Source organism: Sphaerodactylus townsendi, linkage group LG04, assembly GCF_021028975.2.
Source record: "Sphaerodactylus townsendi isolate TG3544 linkage group LG04, MPM_Stown_v2.3, whole genome shotgun sequence".
Classification (NCBI taxonomy): Eukaryota; Metazoa; Chordata; class Lepidosauria; order Squamata; family Sphaerodactylidae; genus Sphaerodactylus; species Sphaerodactylus townsendi.
The window spans coordinates 97371972-97396718 of NC_059428.1; the positions used below are offsets into that span (position 1 = coordinate 97371972).

The 24747-nt window shown below is 42.5% G+C and overlaps 1 protein-coding gene across 1 annotated transcript; it reads right to left on the reverse strand.

The window, feature by feature from the left end:
- Positions 1-8761: 8761 nt before the first annotated feature.
- CREG2 (cellular repressor of E1A stimulated genes 2) lies at positions 8762-24536 on the reverse strand. The gene is made up of 4 exons (XM_048494381.1): positions 24032-24536; positions 18621-18790; positions 13026-13139; positions 8762-10092 (listed from the first exon to the last, which is right to left on the reverse strand). Exons 1-4 carry the CDS (start codon positions 24482-24484, stop codon positions 9945-9947), a joined length of 885 nt encoding a protein of 294 aa, XP_048350338.1. The 5' UTR covers positions 24485-24536; the 3' UTR covers positions 8762-9944.
- Between the last annotated feature and the right edge of the window lie 211 nt (positions 24537-24747).

The following is a 24747-nucleotide window of genomic DNA, read 5'->3' on the forward strand; positions in this document are numbered from 1 at the left end:
CCCTCTTATTCCTTGATTGCTGAGTTTTCTCAATAGTGTCTGGTGAGGAACTTTGTCAAAAGCGTTTTGGAAATCCAAGTAGACAATGCCCACTGGTTCACCCTTATCCACATGTCTGTTTACACCCTCAAAGAACTCTAGTAAGTTTGTAAGACAGGATTTTATGCCTCCTGCAAAGCCATGCTGACTCTTTCTCAGCAGGTCTTGCTTTTCTACATGTTTTATAATTTTATCTTTAATGATAGATTCTACTAATTTGCTAGGAACAGATGTCAAACTGACTGGCCTGTAATTTCCGGGGTCCCCCCTAGATCCTTTCTTAAAGATTGGTGTGACATTGGCCATCTTCCAGTCTTCAGGGATGGAGGCAGATTTCAGGGATAAGTTGCATATTAAAGTGAGAAGATCAGCAATTTCATGCTTGAGCTCTTTAAGAACTCTTGGATGAATGCAATCTGGTGCCCAGGATTTGGATTCATTTGAACATCAATGGTTGCCAGAACTTCTTCCTCTGTCCACCACTATCTTCGCTAGTTCCTGATCTCCTAAGAAGCTTGGTCTGTGTGCAGGAATTTTCCTTTACCTCCCTCTTGGTGTAGAAGACAGATGCAAAGAATTCTTCAGCTTCTCTGCAATCTCCTGTCATCTTTTAGCACACCCTTTGTTCCTTTGTCATCTAACGGACCTACCGCTTCCCTTGCTGGCTTCCTACTTTTGTTATACTTGAAGAACTGTTTGTTGCTGGTCTTGATGTTCGCAGCCATGCGTTCCTCATAATCCTTTTTTGCTGCCCTTACAGCTAACTTGCTTCTCTTTTGCCACCATTTGTGTTCCCTCTCATATTCTTCATCAGTCAAACTGGACTTCCATTTTCTAAAAGACATTTTCTTTTTTCTGATAATTTCCTCTCTTGTTAACCATGGTGACTTTCTTTTGGACTGGGCGCTGTCTTTCCTAACCTGCAGAACACATTCCAGCTGAGCTTTTATTAATGTGTTTTTAAATAACCTCCAAGCATCAGTGACGTTTCTGCCTAGGGACAGGGGGTACCATTTCAGGGTCGTTTGTGATTTTTAAATTTTTTAGTGTTTTTTACGTTTTGGCCTGCAGGGGGCGCATTTTTAAGGCTAGCAACACCAAAATTTCAGGGTACCATCCAGAGACTGTCCTGATGATTCTACCCAAGTTTGGTGATGTTTGGTTCAGGGGAAGCAAAGTTATGGACCCCCAAAGAGGGTGCCCCCATCCCCATTGTTTTCAATGGGAGCTAACAGGAGATGGGGGGTTACCCATTTGAGGGACCATAACTTGGTCCCCTGAAACCTAACTTCACCAAACTCTTGGGTGGTATCATAAGAATAGTTACCTTTAAAAACTCAATTGAAGTTGCATTTCTTCTTCTTTAACATCCCTTGTTATCTTCAGTTAGGTGCCACAGCCCAAGATTCTTTAGCCCAGTAGTGAGCTAGCCTCATTGTGTTTCTCAATGGGGAGGTAGGGCAGGTTGCACATTTTGAAGAGGCTGAGACCAGACTCTCAAGGCCTGTATTACATCTGTAGCATAGACTTGCTTGAGGTGGTTCATTTATAATCTTCAAAGGCTTATCGGTTTCCACGCCCTGCACATGAAAGCCCGCGGGCTGAGTTCTCTCAGAACTCTCTCAACTCGTCCCCCCCACTCCAGAACCAAAGCTCACCAAGCTTGGACGTTATTACCCAAGACCTCTTGGAGCCACCTTGAAAGTCTGGTGCCTCTATCTCAAAAAATGTGCAGCCAGCGCTTCCACACTCAGCCATCCCCCAGAATCCGCCAGGCTCTTCAGCAAGTTTTGTGGTGGACAAATTACTTTTACCACCATAGAATTCAATGGGGCTGTTATCCCAGATGGCTCTGGTGGTAGAGGTTTCAATGAGTGCACTGTGGTAGGGTCTTGCTCTGGGTGGGGGCATTTCTGCAGGGCTGCTGGTGTGAGTCTCCTGAAAGGAACCAACCAAATTTACAAGATGGCTGTGGGCACCAAGTTGAAGGTGAACCTGATGCCCACAGCATTTGGCCATCCCAGGCAAACTTTAGTGCCCCTGCACTCCAGAGCAAGACCACTACCACATTGCCTACCTGTTGAAACCTCTACCACAGTGCCAGCTGGGCATAACAGAAAGCTCCTTATTGAAGTCTATGGTGGGAAAAAATAATGCTTCCCACCATAGAACTTGCTGGAAGAGCTCAAGTAGACTTCCTGGGAATTTCTGGAGTGCGTAAGCACTGACCACACATTTTTAAGATAGAGGCTTGTGACTTTCAAGGTGGCTCCAAGAGGCCTTTGGGTAATAGCATCCAAGCTGGTGAGCTTTGCTTCTGGGAGTGGGGGGGCGAGTTGAGAGAGAGTTCTGAGAGAACTCAGCCCCCATGCTTCATGGGCGGGGGCATGGAAAAAAAAAAAGCCTTTTGGGGGGCCAAAAAATTGAACCCCCAGAAGCAAAGGTCTCTATGCCTGGATGCTATTACTAGAGGGCTTCCTGAGCCAATCTTGAAAAGTCTGGTGCCTCTATCTTCAGAAATGTGCAGCCTTGCCTCAGAAATTCCCCCATTGGCTACAATGGAGCAAAAGTCACTGCAAAACAAAGAATCTTGGACAACTTTTCTTGTGCCTGTAAGGAGTGTATTTTAAAGCAGTGACACCAAAATTTCAGGGTATCATCTGGTAACTATTCTTATGATGCCACCCAAGTTTGGTGAAGTTAGGTTCAGGGAGACCAAAGTTATGGTTCCTCAAATGGGTAGCCCCCATCTCCTGTTAGCTCCCATTGAAAACAATGGGGATGGGGCATTCCATTTGGGTGTCCATAACTTTGCTTCCCCTGAACCAAACATCACCAAACTTGGGTGGTATCATCAGGGCAGTCTCTGGATGATGCCCTGAAATCATGGTGCTGTTAGCTTTAAAAAAATGCCCTCTCTGTGCAGGGCCGAAAAACACCAAAAAATACCCCAAAAATACCCCAAAAGTTTTCCAAATACCTTGTATCTCACATTTGTTCATATTTTAAGTGCGTGACATACTTGGACACCTTTTGTCCAAAATTTGCCTTAAATTTGCCCAAGATTCTAGGTCATGAATCTGGTATTTGTTTCCATCTAAATCTCCAACCCTCAAAAAAGTGATGTTGTTTCAGGGTGGAGGAGAATTCCACCCCAACAGGCATCACTTTCAATTTTGTTTTAACTGAGACCTCCAGATTCTCCCTTTAAGGTGTGATTTAAAAGAAGAATCTGGAGCTCCCTAGCTTAAACAATTCATTGAGTAAGCGATGCTGTTTGGGGGTGGATTCCACTGGAGGTGCTTTTGTAGAGAGATGATGCTTCACATTTGTTTCGGTAAAATGCTTCTTTGCTGGGGTGGTTTGTGAGAGGTTTACATGCTTAATACCCACTCTTGCAACTGGCTTGGAGTTGTTTTCTCAGGCTGCTAACAACTCCACTTTGCATAGGGTTGTTGCCAGGATTAGGAAATTAGGAAAAAAAGAGTTGGTGGAAAGAGAGCCAAGCTGTATGTTTTGGCTGGGAAAGTGGGAGGTGTTTTTGTGAGATGGTGCAAAAAATAATTGTTTGTTCATGGTGGGGAGGGTGGTCACCACCGCCTATCTGGCCACAAACTTCAGGTCTTCCTGGTCCCCGGCCTGCAGTTTGCCTTGTGGTCTCAGCCTCCTTCGCTAGCATCCTCTCTTGATTTTCCCTTTCAGCTTCCTGCGCACTATCCCCCTCATCTTTGAGAAATTTCCCTTTCTGAAGGCAAATGTAACTACATTAGTAGTTGTCACTTGTTCGCATGCAGAGATACTGAATCTGACAGCATTGTGGTTGCTGTTCCCTATCGGCTCAAAGGATCTTTGCTCAACAGGAAATCAGATGCATACACTGGTTCAAAACGATGGTTCCACTGTGATTAAATACAAATATAGATTATAGTTGTTTCTTAAAGTTCTCAACTATGATCATACTGTCTACTTATGAACTGTCAAAATGCTAATAGACAAGTGTTTCTACTTTCAGTGTGTCTAACCAACACACCTGAGGCTAATACTAATCATAGCTTCACTGGGTCTCTTTAAAAAGTGCTAGTACATGTTGCTTCTTGGGAGCACGTGTATGTCTGCTGTGTTCTGGACAAACACGCATGCATAAAAACCTTGTGTCTAGTTGACTGCATTTTTGTTTCCTTCTAAACTGGTAAAATAAAACCAGATTATAACATCATTAGGTAGTAACTAACATATTCTTTTGATGACCTTTCTAATACCTCTTTAATGTATGTTTAGCGGTTGAAAGAGGTTCGTGCAGCAGGAAGACGATCTTATCATGCAAGCAAGCGTGCTTGTCCTTCTCCGTGTCACAAACTAATTTGGCATTTTTGTTGGCAAATACTGTATTCCTCTATGGCAGGGGGTTGGGCTTGATGGCCCTTGTGGCAGTGGTGGGATCCAAAAATTTTAATAACAGGTTCCGATGGTGGTGGGATTCAAACAGTGGTGCCGCCGCACACACGCATCTCCAGTCCCTATTGGGCAGGGAGGTTGCTTTATTAAAATTAGTAACCACTTCTAGAGAAATGGTGAGAACTGGTTGGATCCCACCTCTGCCTTGTGGTCTCTTCTAACTTTATGATCCTATGAAGAAGCTTATGAAGCAGTATATAGCTAGCTTTTCTGTTTGTTTGCCTATTGCCTATATACTGTGGATATAAGAAGAAGAAGAGTTGGATTTATATTCCCCTTTCTCTCCTATATGAGACTCAAAGGGGCTGACAATCTCCTTGCCCTTCCCCCCTCACAACAAACACCCTGTGAGGTGGGTGGGGCTGAGAGAGCTCCAAAGAACTGTGACTAGCCCAGTCACCCAGCTGGCATGTATTGGAGTGTACAGGCTAATCTGAATTCCTCAGATAAGCCTCTACAGATCATGCGGCACATATAAGGCTGATGTGTGCCAGTTGTCTACGTACAATTTGACTCTGACTGATACCATATTTTTACTAATATAAGCGCCACGCAAGTTATCACATAAGTAATCATTGGACTCATTGATATTCACCTACCTTACATATTAATTGGGCATTGCATACCTTATGCACTCTGACAGTACAATTGTAAACACTTTTTTTTCAGAAGCAAGATGACCTGAATTCTGTGGCTGCAGCAGCCCAAAGCGCCCCTCTACTTTTCAGAAGTAATTTGGACTGCAGTGGAAGAGTGGACATGAGAAAATCATGCTTTGTGATTAGTCCTTCTTCCTGTGGAAATCTTCCATTGCATTTAAGCCATAGTTTCTAAAGTCTTTTCAAAGCAAAATGCTGTATAATATGATCAAAAACTGGCTTATGAGCCAATTGCATGGCGTTTTGCTTTTGTAATGCTCTTAACTTACATCAAGCAAAAGGGGAGGGGAAGACAGTGGCTAATCTTCCCAACACAGTGGCAATGTCCTTTACATGGTTATTTACAAACATATTTAGTAAACCTGGAAAGATTTGTAATAGTAAAATAATTGGTTTAGAATTTACTGTATTACAGGGCAACTCTAGGCGGAGTTGCACTCTTCTAAGCCCATTTGACCTGAATGAACTTGGAGCATAGCTCTGTTTCAGGGGGCATTGTGAGTTTCTCCAGGTCTTGTATGTAGCTTTACTTTCTTCTATATTTTCTCATTGTCTTCTTAAAGCTCATTTATTTAGCAATTCACTTTTTAGATTTAAATTTGGAAAGTGCTGTGATTTGAGCTGTTCTTAGTTAAAAATCATCCACCAAAACATCCCAGCTGCAATTTCTCAAACTTCATTTTATTTACATGTAATGTTTGATAAACACTTTATTCATGACATTCATTTCTGTCATCAGTTGATATTCACTACAAAATTAAAATGAACAAGGGGGATGGAATAAAGAATTGTACGTAATGAGAAACATAATCTTGAAAACTGTTCTTCCTTTGGTTAAATAACAGCAGCTGATAAAGCCAGCTGTGCTTAGTTCTTATACAAGCATTATAATATGCAGTTTAACAAAATGTTGTATGACTGTTCATGCAAATTCAGTTTTGAGTAATCAATTTTCCCAGCAAATAAACAAGAATGCAGAAAATTACCCCATAATTATTTTAAAAAGTACCTTTTTATGCCTTAAAAAACTTTTAACAAATGGGAATCTCACAGGTATTCCATTGCATTAAAAATATTATAACTGAAAGTGCAAAGGTTGAAATCCTAATTTGGGGTTCCATAGCTTTATGGGCGGAGACTTTGCTTTTTAGACCTGCCTGGCAGGCAAAAATTAACAGATAAAGTTTTCACCATGCCAAGAAAAGTTTTGCATGTCGATTTCTTCCTATAATGCTATTGATGCAAAACATGTGACTACAATCTATTTGCAGAATTAAGTATGCTTTTATTTCAATGAGTTTAAGCATGCCTAGTTTTATACTGCAGTGATGGCATGTTTAGGTTAGGAGGTGGGAAGTAGACTCTCACCAATCAAGCAAGTGCTTAAATGCTTCCGCATCAACATTGAGGCATGTGCTGCTTTTCACCTGATTGTACAATTTTCTGAATGACTTATTTCCAGAAATGGTGTTGCAAAGGTGAAAGCAGTGTGTGAAGTACTGTGTCAAGCCTGACTGACCAGGTTTCTCTCCTGCGCCAAACAAAAAGATTCAGTTCTCACAAGAAAAATCTTCCTTTGCCATTTATAGTCTACTATAAACATTATACTGAAAGCTTGCTTTACAATTTACTTTACCAATGATAAAAATCAGCATTCCTTTGTTATCAAAAGTCACGTTGCATCTACCGTTTAGGATCTGTGTTTTCTGTGGACATGACAGGATTTTTAGAATAATTTTAGTATTACTTTTTTGATCTCTAACCCACCTCCCCTTCTTTAGAAGGACCCCTAACACTTTTTTAAAAAATGATGCATTCGATTATGGGCCAATAGGCCTTATTTACATAAGATTATAAGATCTGATGCCATACAGAAAACACTGCACTATGTCACCGTTACTAAATCTGTGATGGCCATGGTATAATCGCCGGAAACCTATACGTGCAGCACCACGTATAGCAGAAATATGTACTTTAATATAAATCAGAATTAGTTATTCTTATTCAAACATACAAATGAAATGGTGTCATGAGCCGTATGTTCTTTGCCATATGGTTTGGTTCTGTGTGAACACCATGTCATTTCAGATTTTGGAAGGGAGGAAATGATTCACAGCAAGATTCAAACACCATAAAGCTTGATTGTATCAAATGGTAAGTGTGAGAGTTATGAACCTGGCTCTTTCTCACCTTCTCCTTTCACCAGCAGCAACCCTGCCAAATTAGATATCAAAAAACTGCTGCTAAGGTTCAGAGGACCTTATAAACAAAAATGTGGCAGGGTGGTTGGTGGTGTAGTACACTATACTAAGGGTGGGGAAATGAGAAAAATCACCTGCCCCCTTGACTTGTAGGTGTCTGGTTCTGAACTGAACAATCCAGCATTTGCCATCTTTGTTCAGGAAATAAATCAACATGCAAATGTCTAACATTTTCTGATTAAGGGTTCCAAGAACTAGGCAGTTCCAGAGTTGGGAAAGGAGCCCAAAGATTAAACTAGAAAGCAAGTTAGAAAATAAAGGGTGGTAGTGGTGGTGGATATCAAACTTAGTGCTCATGATGGGCGGTCCTTAGGCTCATATTTCTTTATCAGCCCCTGCCAGCATGGCCAATTGACCATGCTGGCAGGGGCTGATGGGAATTGTAGTCCATAACATCTGGAGTGCCAAAGGTTCACCACCACTGCCCTAGCTGATAGCATTTCCACCTTTCCCCTCCTGTGAGGAGAAGATGAATCTCTCCCTCCTCAAGCAACAGAATGTTTTCTCCTCAGGTTCAGTTTTATTGTACCTGTGTCAAGGAGTACTGGCTTTCTGTCTCTTTCCTGTGTTGCATGTAGGAGAGTTAACTTTTGCTCATTTATGTTGCTTTTCTCCCCTTTCTCCTGCTTTGCCTGCCCTGCCCTGCCTAACTCACTCTTTCCAAGGTGGCTATCTCTTCTGGGTTCTGTGGGGGCGGGGGAGCAGATAGCTTCTCTTTCTTTCCATTGTTCTCTTTCTGTCACACTCTGTCCCGGTGCAGGCAGCGGTAAAAATAAGTGTGGGGAGGGCAGAGTCCAAGCAGATTGTGGGAGCAGGCATGATGAAGAACTTGAATTCCCATTAGCCTTATACCTATCAGCACAACAATGGTGACATTCCTAAGTTTCTGAAGGGGGAGGGGTGGCAGTGTCACTGTCCAAAATCAGTGTAATAGTTCTCTAAATCACATCAAAGGCATTTTATCCCTAGAGCAGTGATGGCGAACCTTTTTGAGACCGAGTGCCCAAATAGCAACCCAAACCCCACTTATTTATTGCACAGTGTCAACCTGGCAATTTAACCTGAATGCTGAGGTTTTAGTTTAGAAAAAGTTGGCTCCCTCTTCCTCCCGCGACTACCCTCGCCGAAAGCAGGCGTCCAGCTCGCTCTAGCCTCCAGCAAGTCCTGTGCGCACCGCCTGTGCCTCTCTAGCACCTCTGCCTCCTCTGCACTCTGCGGTGCAGCAGCCACCCGGGCTATTGCAAGGCACCAAATGGACACGCCAGCCGAAAATTCTGCTCATCATGTGCGGTAAAAACATCGCTTGTGCCTAGTGGCCCAGGTCAAAGCCTAGATGTGTGTGTGGGCTTACGGATTTCTTCCTCACTTCACATGGTGGAACTCTGTGTGCGAAAGTGCTCTACAGAGAGGGCTCCCGGAAAGTACACCTCTGCACCCGGTGTGTCACATAGGTTCGCCATCACTGCCCTAGAGTCTTGTTTCTATAATTCCTTCTTGCTTTTCCCAGGAAGCTCCTGCTGCCCTGATTCAGAAGAAATGAGGATGGGATTGGATGGGGGCGGTGTTAGCTTAAGTTTCTTAATGATGTAAAGGTTTATTTAGTTCATTTATATCCCAGTTTTCTCCCTAATGGGAGACTCAAGTGATTTACATTATCCCCGAATCCTTTTTATCATCACAGTAACTCTAAGAGGTATTTTAAAATCATAAAGGTGCTAAGCTCACCGCCCCCATATTCCAATACTTGAAAAAACATGATTTTAAGCACAGTTATTTATTCACTGGATCAAAAATAATACTGATTATTCCTTGACTTTCTGAAAGGTTCTAGACAGCAATAACACTATCATTTTATATCAGAGAAGATAAGGAGTATCTTAACATGTGTTAGCATCAGTTTTTGCTTCCACTATCTGAGTGGTTAAAGCATAGTAAACACTTGGTTTTTCCTGTTCTCCCAAAGAATCTCGTAAAGACATAGGGATAATGTTCAATCATAGCAAAAGCATTATATCACAAAACATTTTGTGAGCTTATTAAAGACAAATATATGCTTAAGAAAAGACAGAGTCCATAACATTAACGATTCAAATGCTGTATATATTTAAAACATTCCTTTAAAGTTTCAAATTGTGTTTTAAAAACTCTATCTACTTGCAACAGTGCATCCAGAATACACATTCCAGCTATTTCATCTTACAATGCATTTTCCCCAGTTTTAGAAATTATAATTCGATTGTATTGTGATTATCATGTGGGCTACATGAGTATAAAAATTCAAAAGAGTCAAAACACCTAAAAACAAAGTTTAGTACAATTCATTCCAACCTTGAATGGCGAGAGTTTGTTGTTCATATTCAATTAAAAGTATCTTGTTCCAATCAAGAAAGATGGAGCCATTTTGAATACTGTGCAAAAACAAATCCCAAACAACATCTTGTTCAACATATACCTGGTGAAATTTTTATATAAAACAGTTTGTTTCCAAATTAAATATGAAAACACTGAACTTCTGTATTTGGGAATTCAATCAAGCTTTACTTGGAACTGCTTTGAAATATTCCTCTGCTGCGATGGCACCAATTCCTCCATACCAGTTCTGAAGCCAGATATGCTCTATGTTCATTTTCATAAAGAACCATTCATAATTGCGGGGCCATTTCCTCATGACAGGATGCCTGGAAGAACAGAGACAACATAACCAAGCCGGTCTGCAATAGTGTCAGTTTACAAGGTTTCTTCCAGCTCATAGTTTGTGGGCATGCAGTGACATGTCATCTTAAGTAATGATCTCTGATGCCTGCTGATGATTCTCTAGTAGATGTGGCAACCGCTTGAAAGTAAGCACTCTCTCCTGATAAAAACACATTTTAAGTTTGAATATGTGTGCAACTGCTTGTCCATATTTTTAGTTCTAATGTAAGAGAAAGGAAGACCCCCAACGCCCCGAAAACTATCTCAGTCTGTACATGAATGAAAAGAAATTGTGTAAAGTCTAGTTTTGGAATAACTGGGAACTCAAAATCTCATCAGATCTCAGACACTCCGTTAGTGAAAGCTCCCATACAGAAGTTCCTAATTAATCCTTGACATCTTGAGTCAAAAGGATTTCAATGAAATGTATCAATCTTTTCCCAGAGAGTCTCCACAGAGCTGCTTCCTATTAGAACTGGCAAAGCTGAACCAATGGTGAGACTTAGTATAAGTTTATCCCCTCAATTCTCAGTTATAACGGCTTGTTTTCAGGGCCAGCCTGGCTAGTACTTGGACAGAGACCCCCCAAGGAATACAAGGATCACTATGAAGAGGAGGGCAATGGCAAGCCACCTTTGTTATTTTATTTATTTATAAAAATGTATAGCAGGCCTCAATACCCACATCTCTAGGTGGCTTACATAGGTTAAAAACAATTTAAAAACCACAGTAAAACATCATAAATAAAATATAATGATTAAAACAAAAATAATATGAAAATAACCCCAAACTTCACTCCTCCGCCCCCACCCCCAGACCAGCAGCTGCAGAGGGAGTTTTTAGGGAGGCTAACCAAATGCCTGAATGAAGAGAAAGGTCTTTGCCATGTGCCTAAACCAGTGGTGGCGAACCTATGGCACGGGTACCAGAGGTGGCACTCCCAGAGTCCTTCTCTAGGCACGCTGCACAGAGTTCGTCAGTGATAATAGTGTAATTATTTCAGGGAGATTATTAGCATTAAACCTGAGACCTAGTTTTGGGGAACCAGTGTATGTAACCCTGTTCAGCGCTGTTAAACCCTACTGATTTTAATGGGAAGAAAGCGTGATCCTTTACCTGGGAGTAAGTTTGGTTTCTGGGGTTTGCTTCTGAGTAAACCCTCCTAGGGTCGCGGATTCACTCTGTTTGAAGCTTTGCACAGTTGCTTCAAAAGCAAAGCCACCCACCATCACCAAGCTTACATCCCCGAAAGTAACACGCAGTTCTCGAGCCAACTGTTTCTATACCTAAAACCTCAGTATTCAGGTTAAATCTGCCATGCAAGCACACTTCGGCGTATAAATAAGTGGGGTTTTGGGTTGCAGTGCCAGCACTCTAAGTCTTCGGGGTAAAAGGCTCGGGCCATCACTGGCCTAAACGCGATAAAGGGTGTAGGCACATGGCGCGGTCTCTAAAGGGAAGACTATTCCAAAGCCTGGGGGCAATCACAGAGAAAGACCTGCCCTCTGCACCTCGACGGGGGGGAATACCACCAGGAGCCCCTCCCCCTGTGACCTCAGTGCCCATGCAGGTGCATATGGGTACAGGAAAGCAATGCCCAAGCCATTTATTTATTTATTATTCAAATTTAATATACTGCCCCATCCCCGAAGGGCTCTGGGTGGTGTACAAAATTTAGAGCTTTGTACATCAACATCTACACCTTGAACTGGGCACAGGAACAAATCGGAGCAGTTCCTTAAGGACCAGCATGATATGCATCCCACCAGATGTACTGGCTAACAGCCTAGCTGCCGCATGCTATACCAGCTTCAGTTTCCAAACGATCTTCAAGGACAGCCCCATGTAGAGTGCATTACAGTAGTCTAATGGAGAGGTTACCAGAGCATGTAACACTGTGGCTAGATTCACTTTATCCAAAAACAGGCAGAGCTGGTGAACCAGATGGAGCTGCTAGAAAGCTCTTGTGGCCACTAACATCATCTGAACCTCAAAGGACAGCAATGAATCCAGAAGCACCCCCAGATCTCATACCCAATCCTTCTGGGGCAATACAAACTACTCCAGAACCCATGATTTCATGGACTCAGGAGTCCATGAGAACCTCTGCCTTGTCTGGATTCAGTCTCAATTTGTTGGTCCTCATCTAGCCCATAACTGCTTCCAAGAAGTAGTCCAGGACATGGAGTGCCTCTCCTGATTCTACTAAAATGGAGAAACAGAGCTAGGTGTCATCTGTATATTGATGACACTTGGCTCCAGATCCCCTGATGACTTCACTCAGTGGCTTCATGTAAATGCTGGACAGCATAGGGACAGGACTGAACCCTGAGGAACCCCAAAAGGGAGCTGCCAGGACTTCGAGCACGAGTTTCCCAATGCTATCTTTTGAAACCAACCCCAAAGGTAGGAGGAGAACCACTGTGACACAGTGCCCCCCATTCCCCAGAGCTAGTCCATCAAAATACCATGGTCTATATGGTATCTAAAGTCACTGAGAAGTCAACGTTCCTTTGAGAATTAACTAGGTAGTATTCTTTCTGTCTCCCATTAAGGTTAACCAGCAGGATGACCAAGGCTGTTTCCATGCCATAGTGATGCCTGAAACCACAATGACATGGGTCCAGAGAATCAGTTTCTTCCAAGTGAGCCTTCAGTTACCACTTCTCCAGGACTTTACCAAAAAATGAGATGTTGGCCACTGGGTACAATTCCTGCTCCAGCACCATAGAAAGTTCGGGCAAGAGGGCTCCTTCAGTGGGCAGACCACTGCCTCTTTCAGAAGCACTGGCACTACTCCCTCCATCAAAGAGGCATTTACTACCTCCTAAACCCACTGGGCAAGCACTGTTGGGTTACCAGAGGTCAGCTGCAACTTGACAGCATTTTACACACACATGAACAGATTCATACAGACCTAGAAAACAATGCTTGCTTGGCAAATTCTATTTCTTCCGGAGGTACTGTAACCATCTGTCCTGTCAAAATGAGCCTGGCACATCGTGGATCCTCAGGATCAACTACAGTTTTCCTGTAAGCAAAGACAAGACCACGCAATGAGCAACAGCTACAGGTTAACTGCAACGTTCTTTCACGCTACTGTTGATTTCTTAATCAGAACTTTTGCTTTAAAACCTACAGCTATTCACTAAGAGACAAATGATCCCCAACTAGGATCTCCTGTGGTGTTTTAAAAAGCTAATCAGCAGCCTCAGGCAGCAGTTTTAAATATTGTGGGAAAGTCTCTGCAGGAGCTTGTCGAACTCTTGTTTAGTAGCAAGCCAAGTAACTGACCTTTCTCCCTCCTCTATTTTTAAACAACTGTCATTTTGTAATCATGCTCTAATGATAATAATATTAAAAATGAGCTTGCTGCAAATTTAAAATAAGTACTTAACTCCCCCACCAAGAGCTGCTAACCAAATACTGATTAATAAGAAAACCTGCATGCCCCAAGAAAAAAAGAGGAAGCAATTAGTTATCCCGGAGACAACAGGAAAAAAAGGGAAATTACAGAGAGAAACAGAAACTTTGCTGAAGGGGATTTAGTTCCAGAGACATAGTAGGATCTTGCCAATGGAGATGCCAGTGGATATAAGGAATGTAGTGCTTTATTAAGTATGTAGAGCCACTGTTTCTGAATTTGCAGTACAAATCTTAATCTTAGAATGATTCAACTCTTCTTAGACTGCACTTGTATACACACACTCTGAAGCTGAAATTAGCTGTGCAGATGGAAAGAGACAAATTGATGTAATTATATCTTATATTCCACCACTACCACCTCCCACACAGAACAAGTTACAACTTCAGAGAGGCTACTTAAATCATGGAGGAGACATGGGAGGAAGGGGTTAGCAAAGATCCCCCCATTTCCTCAACCATGCTTCCCATTCTTCAAAATAACCTTCTTGAGCTCCAAATTAACTTTTAAACTGAATTAAACATGATTAGGAGGATCCTGAAAAATACAGTTCTGTGTCTTGTTTATTTGAGCTTTAAGTAAACACACCAACTGTTCCCAGAACATTAATTAGTAGAATGTTTCATTTTAAATGTTTGGGTGACAATTAGATATGGGTATCAGAGGCAAGAGATCTGAATTTTGTCTTCAGAAAGACAGTGGGCTAAACATATATTTTTTACAAAAGTAAAAGTGGAAATCACTGATATCCACAAAACTTGCACAAAAACTATGTAAGAAAGGGCCAGGAGACCCAAAATATTGGATATTAACCTTTATATGCAGGAGGCGCAGAAAGGCGTGCTACCCGGTGCACTGGTGTGTCCTCCCCGCTTCCCCGTGAACGCCCCTCTCTCCACACCCTTACATGGTGGACGAGTCTCGGCTGCACTGCGCTCCCATCCCCTGGAGCTCTGCAACTCTTCCTGCCCTCCCCTCTCATGATTCGTTTCGAAGCTTCGCGGTGTGAATCCCACTCCAGTTAGTTATTAACTGGCTCTCCATCAGCCTCGCCAGCAGCTACAATTGGCCATGCTGGCAGGGGCTGATGGGAATTGTAGTCCATAACATCTGGAATGCCAAAAGTTCGCCACCACTGGCCTAAGCTCACAGAATCAGCCTTGCTGACAGATGGCCTCTGCTACAAATTCTCCAAAGGAGAAGAGCCCACCACCTCCTGAAGAAGCCTCTTTCTCTGAGGAACTTATCTGTCAGGAAGTTCTTTCTAATGTTTAGCCAAAAACACTTTTGATTTAATTTCACCCCATTGGTTCGGATCCGATCTGGGGCAACAGGAAAAAAACCTCTCTATGACAGCCCTTCAAGTACTTGAAGATGGCTAACGTATCACCTCTCAGTCATCTCCTCTCCAGGCTAAACATACCAAGCTCCTTCAGCCTTTCACTTAGGAGTTATCACCATCTTTGTTGCCTTTTTCTGGACACGTTCCAGTTTATCTACATCTTTCTTAAATGGTGGTGCTCAAAACTGAACACAATACTCTAGGTGAAGTCTAACCAGAACAGAGTGAAGTGATACCATCACTTCACTTGACCTGGACACTTTAATTCTATAGTCCAAAATCACATTTGCCTTAATTCTATAGTCCAAAATCACATTTGCCTCACTGCATCACACTGCTGACATATCTTATTCATTTTGAACAGTTTATACTAGAACCTTCCCCAAATTGTAATTTATTTTAAAAACACAAATATTATGTGGTATGTATTTTAAACACACATACACACACACTTTTAAACATGAACATAGTATGTTACAAAACCAAACCCACGTATTCCATGGTGAAATTCTAGGAGGAGATTATGCTGCCAAGCTAAATCTTTTCTACCTACCACATTCTTTTCTTCTTTCACTCCCACGAGCTCTCTAGAATGACTCAAAACAAGAGACTGCCAATCTGCTTATTAAAACATGTACCCCCACAAGGATAATGCAATGTCAGGTTTCACTGAACATTTTATCAGTTCTGCATTGGATCATAGCCAGTGACAGCTATGACTGATTCAAAGATCAATTATGCTGGTGTGGAATAATTTACTTCAGGATGGCAGCATGTCATCTGTGCTCTGTGAATCTTTTCTTCACCACTGAGGACTGGTTCACATGTAAGCCAGTGAATGAGACTGCAGGGGGGGCATGACCATGGAGGATCACATTTTAGAAAGTTTCTCTACAGTAAAAATTATCTACAGAAAACCAGCACACCAAGCAAAGAGGTAGAATATTCCTTTTTACTTGGCAATAATGCCATCTTTCTGTTCTTGTCACACACATACATGCTGAGACTGCTTTGAAAGTTCAACAGTCATGGCTTCTTCAAAATAATCCTGGGAACTAAAGTTGTTTTACCACAGCGGGAGGAGATTCCTTGGTTTCCTCGTTGCTGTTACGGCTGCAATGCAGAACAGCAGAACACCCCACCCCCACTGAGGGGCATTTCCTTTTTTAAAAAAGATTGTCAATTGACATGCCATTATAACATTACAACAGTCTGTCAGGTTCTCTGAATTGCTGCTTTTCATTGTTTTTAAAAGTAAGTCTCTAACACCTTTTGTTGTGGAGATGAAAAGGGCAAATACCTTTTTTTTTGCTGTGAAATAGGCTAGGGACTTACTCTCAAAAATTAAAGTGAACTTTTATCAGCAGGTACACTGATGGGTTTGAGGTGGTTTCACTTTGTGAGGCTTAAGGGGTGAGTTGGGGAAAGACCTCACGTCCTGCAGTGGGTTTTTGGGATGGAGTGGGGTGGGCTTCAGGGTCCAAGTCTGAAATTCTTGATGCTCCTCCTCAGCATCAAAGGGGGGTTTCTGGGTGTCTCAACCATCTCCTTCTGCGGTGGTACCAGGGCTTTAGCCCTGTCTTTGTCCATAACCTGGTCTATAACATTTGACAGTGGAATGAATGATTGATCATAGGACTGTATCAAACCATTTCACCACTTGCTTTGCTCCTGTTTGGTAGTACTTTGGTTCATCCACTCCAAATGAATCAATGACCACTCCAAATGAGCAAACGCAAGCAAACGAACAATGGAAAGCATTATTCAGGGTTTCTGCAACCCAACAAGATCGACACAGACTTCAGAGAATAATCAGAACTGCAGAAAAAACAATTGCTGCTAACCTGCCTTCCATTGAGGACCTGTATACTGCACGGGTCAAAAAAAGGGCTGTGAAAATATTTACTGACCCCTCGCATCCTGGACATAAACTACTTTAACTCTTAATACTCCCTCTAAACCGCCGCTACAGAGCACTGCACACCAAGTTATCAACTAGACATAAGAACAGTTTCTTTCCCTAATGCCATCACTCTGTTAAACAAATAATTCCTCCGAGGGATACGCAAACTATGTCAGGAAAGTTATATTTATTATATATTGTCATGCACGTCCCTTTCTCACCATTCCGGTTACCCATGTCCCTCCCAATAGGATCACCAATTCTATAGCCTGTGCTGACATTTCATTTTATTTTATGATTTTACATTTTATGTTTTTATTACTATTGATTGTTTCCTGATTGCTTACTAGACCTATATGACAATCATTAAGTGCTGTACCTTATGATACTTTACAAATGTATTTTCTTTTATGTACACTGAGAGCATATGCACCGGAGACAAATTCCTTGTGTGTCCAATCACACTTGGCCAATAAAGATTCTATTCTATTCTATTCTATTCTATTCTATTCTATTCTATTCTATTCTATTCTATTCTATTCTATTCTATTCTATTCTCTGGGTTTTCTATTCCCTCCAAAATAGTACAGAGGGCTATGTTTGTCATCAAGACAATAACTTTAGCCAATGAATCAGAAGTCACATCACTTTCGTTGGATATTTTGAAAAGAGAAGCTACATATCTTTTGTGCATTGTCTTTGGCTTCTAATCTGTCCCTTAAGGAATGAACTAGTAAGCTTGTATTAGCATTACTAATCTGCATGGTACGTCAAAGGAAGTCTCAGTGGACAGGAAAATTTATAATCTGAAAAGCTCCTCTTACTCTTTAGCTTTATGCTGCAGGGTGCCATTGACCTCCTTGCTGCCGCTTCCGACATAAATAGTGCTCTCTCACTGTTCTGTTTCAAAGCTTTGAGGTAAAATATCAATAGCTTCTTTAAAAAGAACTGATTCCTGCATTTGGCTGGATCCCCTTGTCTAGTTAGTTTACATCCAGTCATGTAGTGAGATTGCATTGCCCCCAGCCTGTTTGGTTGACAATAGCTTTGACATTTTTGCTATCTATTCAAAGGTTATTTTCCTCCTTTGAAGTTCATGGCCCTAGATCATAGATCCATGACAGCTGTATGCCAGAATATGTTCACGCATTAGCCTCCTAACCAGTAGTTGTTGTTTGACACTATGAATTGCCCACTGCCCGAAGGAATGGGAATGGAATCTGGATTCTGTTCTATACAGTACTGTCAGAACTAATTCATGGTGACCATGTGTCCATGTGATTTTGAACTACGCCATGCAAACATAACACATTATGTGCACAGCCACTGTGAGCACTAGATGATGCTAGTCTTGCATGGAACTCTAGCACTGGAGGAACATGTCCCACAGCACAGGGCAATGTTTGCCATGGAAAAGGCGCACATGAAGGCAAGACTTAGGAACCAATCTATGGTACTCCCAAAGCAAAAAAAGAACAGCAGCATGTGGAAGAAGAAGCGGAGGAGGAGGAGTTTGGATTTATGCCCCTTTTCTGTCCTGTAAAAAGACTCAAAGGGACTTACAAACTACTTTCCCTTCCTCTCCCCACAATAGACACTTGGTGAGATAGGTGAGACTGAGAGATTTCTGAATGACCTGTGACAAGCCCAAGGTCACCCAGCAGGCATGTAGAAGGGAGGAAACAAATCTGGTTCACCAGATAAGAGTCTACCACTAATGTGGAGGAGTGGGGAATCATACCTGGTTCTCCAGATTAGAGTCCACTGACTCTTAACCACTACACCATGCTGGAAAAAAAATGACATACGTAATGCAAAATGAATGTTGTTTAATTTATGGTACCTGCAGAAATCCCTTTCTACTTCTGGCAGTGTCAGTGAAGCGATGGAGTTTTTCATCAGATCTGCTATGGTGTTGTCCTTTGGAGTGACATAAAAGAAAGGGGTTCCAGTGCTATTGTCTGAAGGGCCATCACTGATAGATAAACAATTCCCAAATGGGGCTCCTTGAATCTGAAAAAAAAATGCAAATAATTAAAACTTAGAAACCCTCACCCATGATTTCCTACAGAGATGCATGGCAGCAATTCACAGCATAAACGTAGATAAAAATCTACTTAATTTTTTTCAGACTGGAACAAAGTATATTTAAGAAAAATATCAGTAACCTTTTGTTGCATATTATAACTGTCTTCCGCCTAAGAAGATGAAACTTCGTCCCATTATGGTGAGTACTACAAGCAGTAAAAGCCACAATCTGAATACAAAGAATTAGGGAAATTTATGCAAAGCTGGAAAAGTCAGCTGTAAATTTAATAGGTGATCAGCATAACTTTAAAAAACAACAACCTTAAACTGCCCTGTAAAACAAAAAACCTTGCAATTCACAGTGAATACACCAATTAGCATATTGAAAATATGTTGAAAAATCATAGCTAGCTCAATCTCACTGCATCTCAGAAACTGAGCAGGATAGGCCCTGGTTAGTATTTGGATGGGAGACCATCAAGGAAGTCCAGGGTGGCTGAACGTCTCTTGCCTTGAAAACCCTAAGGAATTGCCAAAAGTTAGCTGTAACTTGACAGCAAACAAACAAACAAACAAACAAAAAAACCTCCATCATCCAAAAAGCTACTGAGGCATGCCTAGTGGTAAAGACAACTTATTTTCCATTGGACAACAGGATCCTGTGGCACAACACAAATTGTTTGGAAAGTTTTTTCAGTTACAAAAACAAACACATGAAGCAGCCTACTGGTCTATCTAGGCAAGTGTTGTCTACTCTGACTGGCAGCAGGCTTGAATCTAGCCAAAATTATACATTGGTGCTCTGACCTCCAGTGAGGGTATGTCTCTGTCGAAAGAGTTTTGATTACAGATGTGCTCACGCTTACAATACTGGACATTCCAGAAGCCCCATAGATCCCAGAAGCCCTGCGATTCCTGAGAGTGGGAAACCCCCACTGTTTTACCTGGCTTCCAGATTTCCACTTGTTTTAGTCCTGCCCCGCACCACGCACAGATCCAGGGATTGTTGGCCGGCTCAATCCCCCCCCCCCTTAAAATAATGAGCTATTGCAATAGCGGTATGAAGAACAGTACTCTAAAAAATTTAAAGTATTTTTTTTTAAAGTAGGCAATCTTGTGACTCACCAGGAGTGGCCCAGAAATGCAAATGCATATAACGTCAATGGTTTAGCTCTGGCTGGGGGTGGCTGCCTCAGTTAGTGAGCCGCCAACAGGCTCCCTAGCCCATACTGGTGCTCAGGGTGGCTACCTCAGTCCAGATTCACCAGGCCAGATTGGGAATGGGGCAGGGAGTGCCTCGGCTGGCTCATGGGTCTGATAAGACCTCTCAAGGGGCCAGATCTGCCCCCCACCCCGGTTGCATGTTTCACACCCTTGTCTAGATCCAAATTCAGGGTGCAAATCAGGAGGCATTTATGCCTGCTAATTGTAATGGCCTTTGGCCTTTTACAGTTAATCACTGCCAGATAATCTACTAGTTTAAACTATAGTTTTTACCTGGAGATGTCAAGAGGTTGAACCTGGGATTTTCTGCATGCAAAACAAAACGTTACCATTGGAACATTGCTCAACCCCATGATGGTTAGTTAGGAAACAAGGGGAACTACTGATCTGAGAAACACAGAGCTCCAGTGGGTGTTAGAAACTTATGCAACTCTTTGGATCTTGGCCTACATATTATAATTACGGACAGTAAACTGATAATAATCCATCAGGTAGCATTTTTATCAAAGGATCTTGTGAAAAAAAATACAGTCAATGACAGCTGAGACTTCCTGGTTCAATCATGTTATTAGAGACCTGAGGTGAAATTACAGACTTCTGTACGCTAGGTAATATTTTATTAATGACTTTTGTTATCAACCCTTTGGATGTAACAGATGTAAAGAGTGGTTGCCTTTAACAGTGTTTTCTGCAGCTCTTAAAACATTTTAAACTGAAATGAACTACTTATACTTTCCATGTAGGGAACTTTAACCAGGGTTGCCAGATTGCTTCTGGCAACTGAGGTGGGGAGCTTACTGGAAGGAAAACTGGGCCTAGGCCTGAATTGCTGATGGCACAGAGACGTCACTTCCAGCGATGGAGATGACATGCTGGCAACACGGACCTAGACCTAGTTTTCTTGACTGTTAAGTCCTCCAACACTGAACTGATCGATATCAGAAGGAGGGCCTGGCAACTCAAGCTTGACTTTTGAAAGCTTCTACCCCCCAAAATCTTGTGGGTCTCTAAGGTGCCACTGGACTTCTATCTAGCTCCCCTACTGCAGACCAACATAGCTACCTCTGAAACTGTCATATATCCCACTGATTTCCACAGGAAGCGTCAATCACTTTTCTCTACTGTAGTTAATAGAATTCAAAAATGTTTAATTGGAGTGGGAGAAACATGGAAAAATGGTACCAAGAAACAAGCAATGTGTCCAGTGCATTTTGGTTATAAAATCTGTGAAAATATCACTGACAATCCATGTAAAAATCTGTAAATTTCCTTCTTTCCTGAAAAATAAACTACCACAGTCTGTTGTAATCTTTGCACATAGTCCAATATAGCTAGCAATTAAATCATGAATGTACTTGTGGTGCACCTTTTTCATTCACATAAAGTTCCTACCAACCTTTACAATTTCTCCCTCTGTGGTTTGGGGCTCCCATTCCATCAGTCTGTCACAGGTTGCTACCCTTCTTGTTCTTATGTTCTTATGTTCTTGTCTCTTTTAAAATATATAGACAATCATGACCATTTCACCTCTGTCTCTCTCAAAGAGACATCAGCAGATAGGGTAGGCTAGCCCCCCTTTATAATTTCCCTTCACTGAACCACTGCACAGTTATTAGATTGGGTACTCAAATGCTATTCTATTCACTTGCTACTACTCACACACACACACACACACGTGCGCACACCTAAGATTATAGACTGACCACACATCATTTAAAAAGTGACAGTCACCCCACCCCCTGTGGTTTTGGGGTGCTTGATCATTGGTAGTGTGTGTCTAGGAATTTAGTAACCACAAGGTGACCGTTGGAAAAAGGTGGGGTGTTGTTGGTGGGACTGAGATCAGTCTGGGTGCTTTTTGACCCTTCCGCACCCCAAAAATACAACCTCTCTGCCTGTTTGCAAAAGGGGGTGGTGGTGGTGGTGGTGGTGGTGGTGGTGGAGGAGGAGGAGGAGGAGGAGGAGGAGGAGGAGGATCTGTACAAACCGGGACACTATCCAATGGGTGTTGGGAGACTTTGGGTGGGTTTCCATGCTACTGTTTGCTGCATGGTGGAGGTACATGTCTCTCACAGCCAGATTTCTTGTATGGACATATTTCTTCAAGCCCCGCTTTCACTTTTCATTCTCTCCACAGCAAGCGAGATCACTTCTAGCATGATTTTAATGCTTTGCCACCAGAACAGCAGGTTCGCCAGTGAGCAGCGCTTTACCACAGACATCTTCCCTCCTCCCACAGCCAGCCTTTCCACTCCCTCCCACTGCCATCTATGCCTTCCCCCTTGCCGGTTCCTTCAAGTGACAGAAAAGAAGCTCACTCATATGGGCTTAGACAAAACACACCAACCTCTGTATTCTACTGATACATCAGGATGTCAACAGAGAGTGTTTGGAAATAATAAGCATCTCTGTGCTCCTATGGTGGCAGTCGCAGGGAGTGGCGGTGGTCAGGGGAGAGAGAATATCAGCTCTAAGGCATGGTCCCTTTCTTTAGCAGTGTGTGATCCAGGAAACTGCTTTGCTCTGAAGGGGGGGATTATTTTTGGAACAGTAATATCAATAGAAGTGCAGTTTAAAGACTAAGCCAGTAATCTTGACTACTGAGTGTGATGAGATCTGTGTATTTCAGAATAAGTGCCTTTAAGATCTGTGACTTTAAGAATAAAATGATTAGCAGAGTTAAGAGAACCAGGCTGGAAGAGTTCTTTGCAGAAAAATTGTGCACCCAGGAGAGAGTGCCTCCTCACATGTAAACAAAGAAACGGGAGGAGAGCCCACTGCAAATTCACTGCTCAGAGTCCCAAGGTTAGTGTGCCATGCAAATGGGCCTAATTTTCCCTCCCAATACCTCTCTCCATGGCCTTGAAGAAGAGGATACCATTGTGGCTACTTTCTTACTGGTATTTTAACCAGGCATGTATTGGCTTATTTTTACCCCTCTGCTTGTCAAAAATAGTAGTGCGGATTTAAAATTCCAGGATATAAAAAACTGGAGTATGATGTGATCTTTTTTCTTTTTCTTTTACTCTTTCTATTTTGCTGGAGAGATCTCTCAGAATTGCTTTTGTGTCCAGCCATATTTGGCTGTCAGTAGTTGTTTGTTACCTACCCTGAACATTCCTCCTCATCATGCCTTGAAAATGAACTTATAGTACAGGAGGGATGGATTGTGGTGATGGAAGCCACAGATTACAGTACTGTGGGGCAACAACTCCCCAAGGTTCACCTCTTTCGCTGCCAAATAAATACACATCAGTCTGATATGTTCCACAATAAACTTTTTTTCTCATCTACAGCAACCAAAATGAAATTGCCATGCTATAGGAAACCCCTTTGCTATTTTCAGTGCTTCAAAAAATCTGGGACATTCTGGTAATGAAACATAAAAAACACCACTCAGATCAGCTGGGTGTCAATGTAGCAGGCTAGTCTTACACTTTTAGTAATTTTATTTCAATTTTTCAAAAAAAAACCCAAACCCTTTTTCATTAAAAAAAAAGCACACAGCGCCTTGAGCACTAAAAAGGATTTAGCCCTGACAATGTGCTGACTTTTGAGCCATGAAATCAAACTTTCTCAGGCAAATTGCTGACATGTAAACTCTTTTAAAAACTCTTGGCCAGGGAGCCAAACTGTAAAAACCACTGGAGGTATGAAACTGCCAATCTGTCTCTCCAGATAATAATGTTAATTGTGCTGCAAACCCTCACCCAAATTTGCAATTGGAAGGGGGGGGGGGGGCTCAATAACTGATTTATCTATATGTAAGACTAATTGTCTACAGCAGTGCTGAGATGCTGCTTTGGGATGGTAACATCTTTCCCCAAACTGGATGAATCACTACTATATTATTTATCAATTCTGGCAGAGATGCAGAGGAAATAAATGGGTAAAATGCTATACATTTATGGACAAAGCAAGGCTGTAAAAATTCAAAAGGAACACACACACATACACAAACCCAGGAACATCTCTGCCAGCTGCTGCTGCTTCTCACCATACCTTTTCTTGGGTGGATTTTGTTGCCAAGAAGCCCCAGTTGTTATAATGGACGAGGAAGCGGGCAGTCCTGGTGGCTTGCTCTTGAGGCGCTAGGCTGTCTGCCTCTTTGGCGCTCTCTCTCCTGTAGGAAAACATCCGGGAAGGCGAAGAGATCTGCTTCGATTTCCCCGGGCCCGGCCTGGACCTCAATTCCTCCTCTTCCTTGTAAACTGAGGCCGGATAGCTCTGCTTCCAGATGCTCGTTGTGTCTTCCAGCAGCGCAGGAAGGACCTCCTCGTTGGAGGAGCTGTCCATCTCTTCTTCCACCTCATTGGTGACCGACCAGGACACCGAATTCACGATCACGTAGCCGCAAGCCGGAGCCACGAGCAAGCTGCCCCAGAGTGCCCAGGAAAGCCAGGAGGCGCAACTCGCTCTTCGCCTCACCTGCGCCTGGCAGCGCCGCGCGGGCATTTTTGGAGCAAAGCCTCGGATGCGGCGAGCCACTCTGAGCCGCGCACCTGAAACGCAAACAAGCCGCGAGGTTTGCTGATAGAGCAGCGCCCTCGTGGGGTGAAAAGGGGCACACGTCAACAGCCCGTATCGGAGATCCAGATGGGAAAAGGAGAGCTTTGAAAGGGCCAATGGCAGCTTCGAGGCTACCAAAACCCACTCCAGCGCAAGCTCTCGTGACTCAGTACTCACTTCGTTAGATGCACCGGACTGTTGGTCTGATG

What these genes read in the sequence shown, in the direction of transcription:
- CREG2 (XM_048494381.1), bottom strand. Translation starts at nt 24,484, where the DNA reads ATGCCCGCGCGGCGCTGCCAGGCGCAGGTGAGGCGAAGAGCGAGTTGC. An exon ending in CAAAATCCACCCAAGAAAAG is followed by an intron (nt 18,791 to 24,031) that starts GTATGGTGAGAA and finishes TTTTTTTTTCAG; the next exon opens with ATTCAAGGAGCCCCATTTGG. An exon ending in GTAGAAAGGGATTTCTGCAG is followed by an intron (nt 13,140 to 18,620) that starts GTACCATAAATT and finishes CTTTGCTTACAG; the next exon opens with GAAAACTGTAGTTGATCCTG.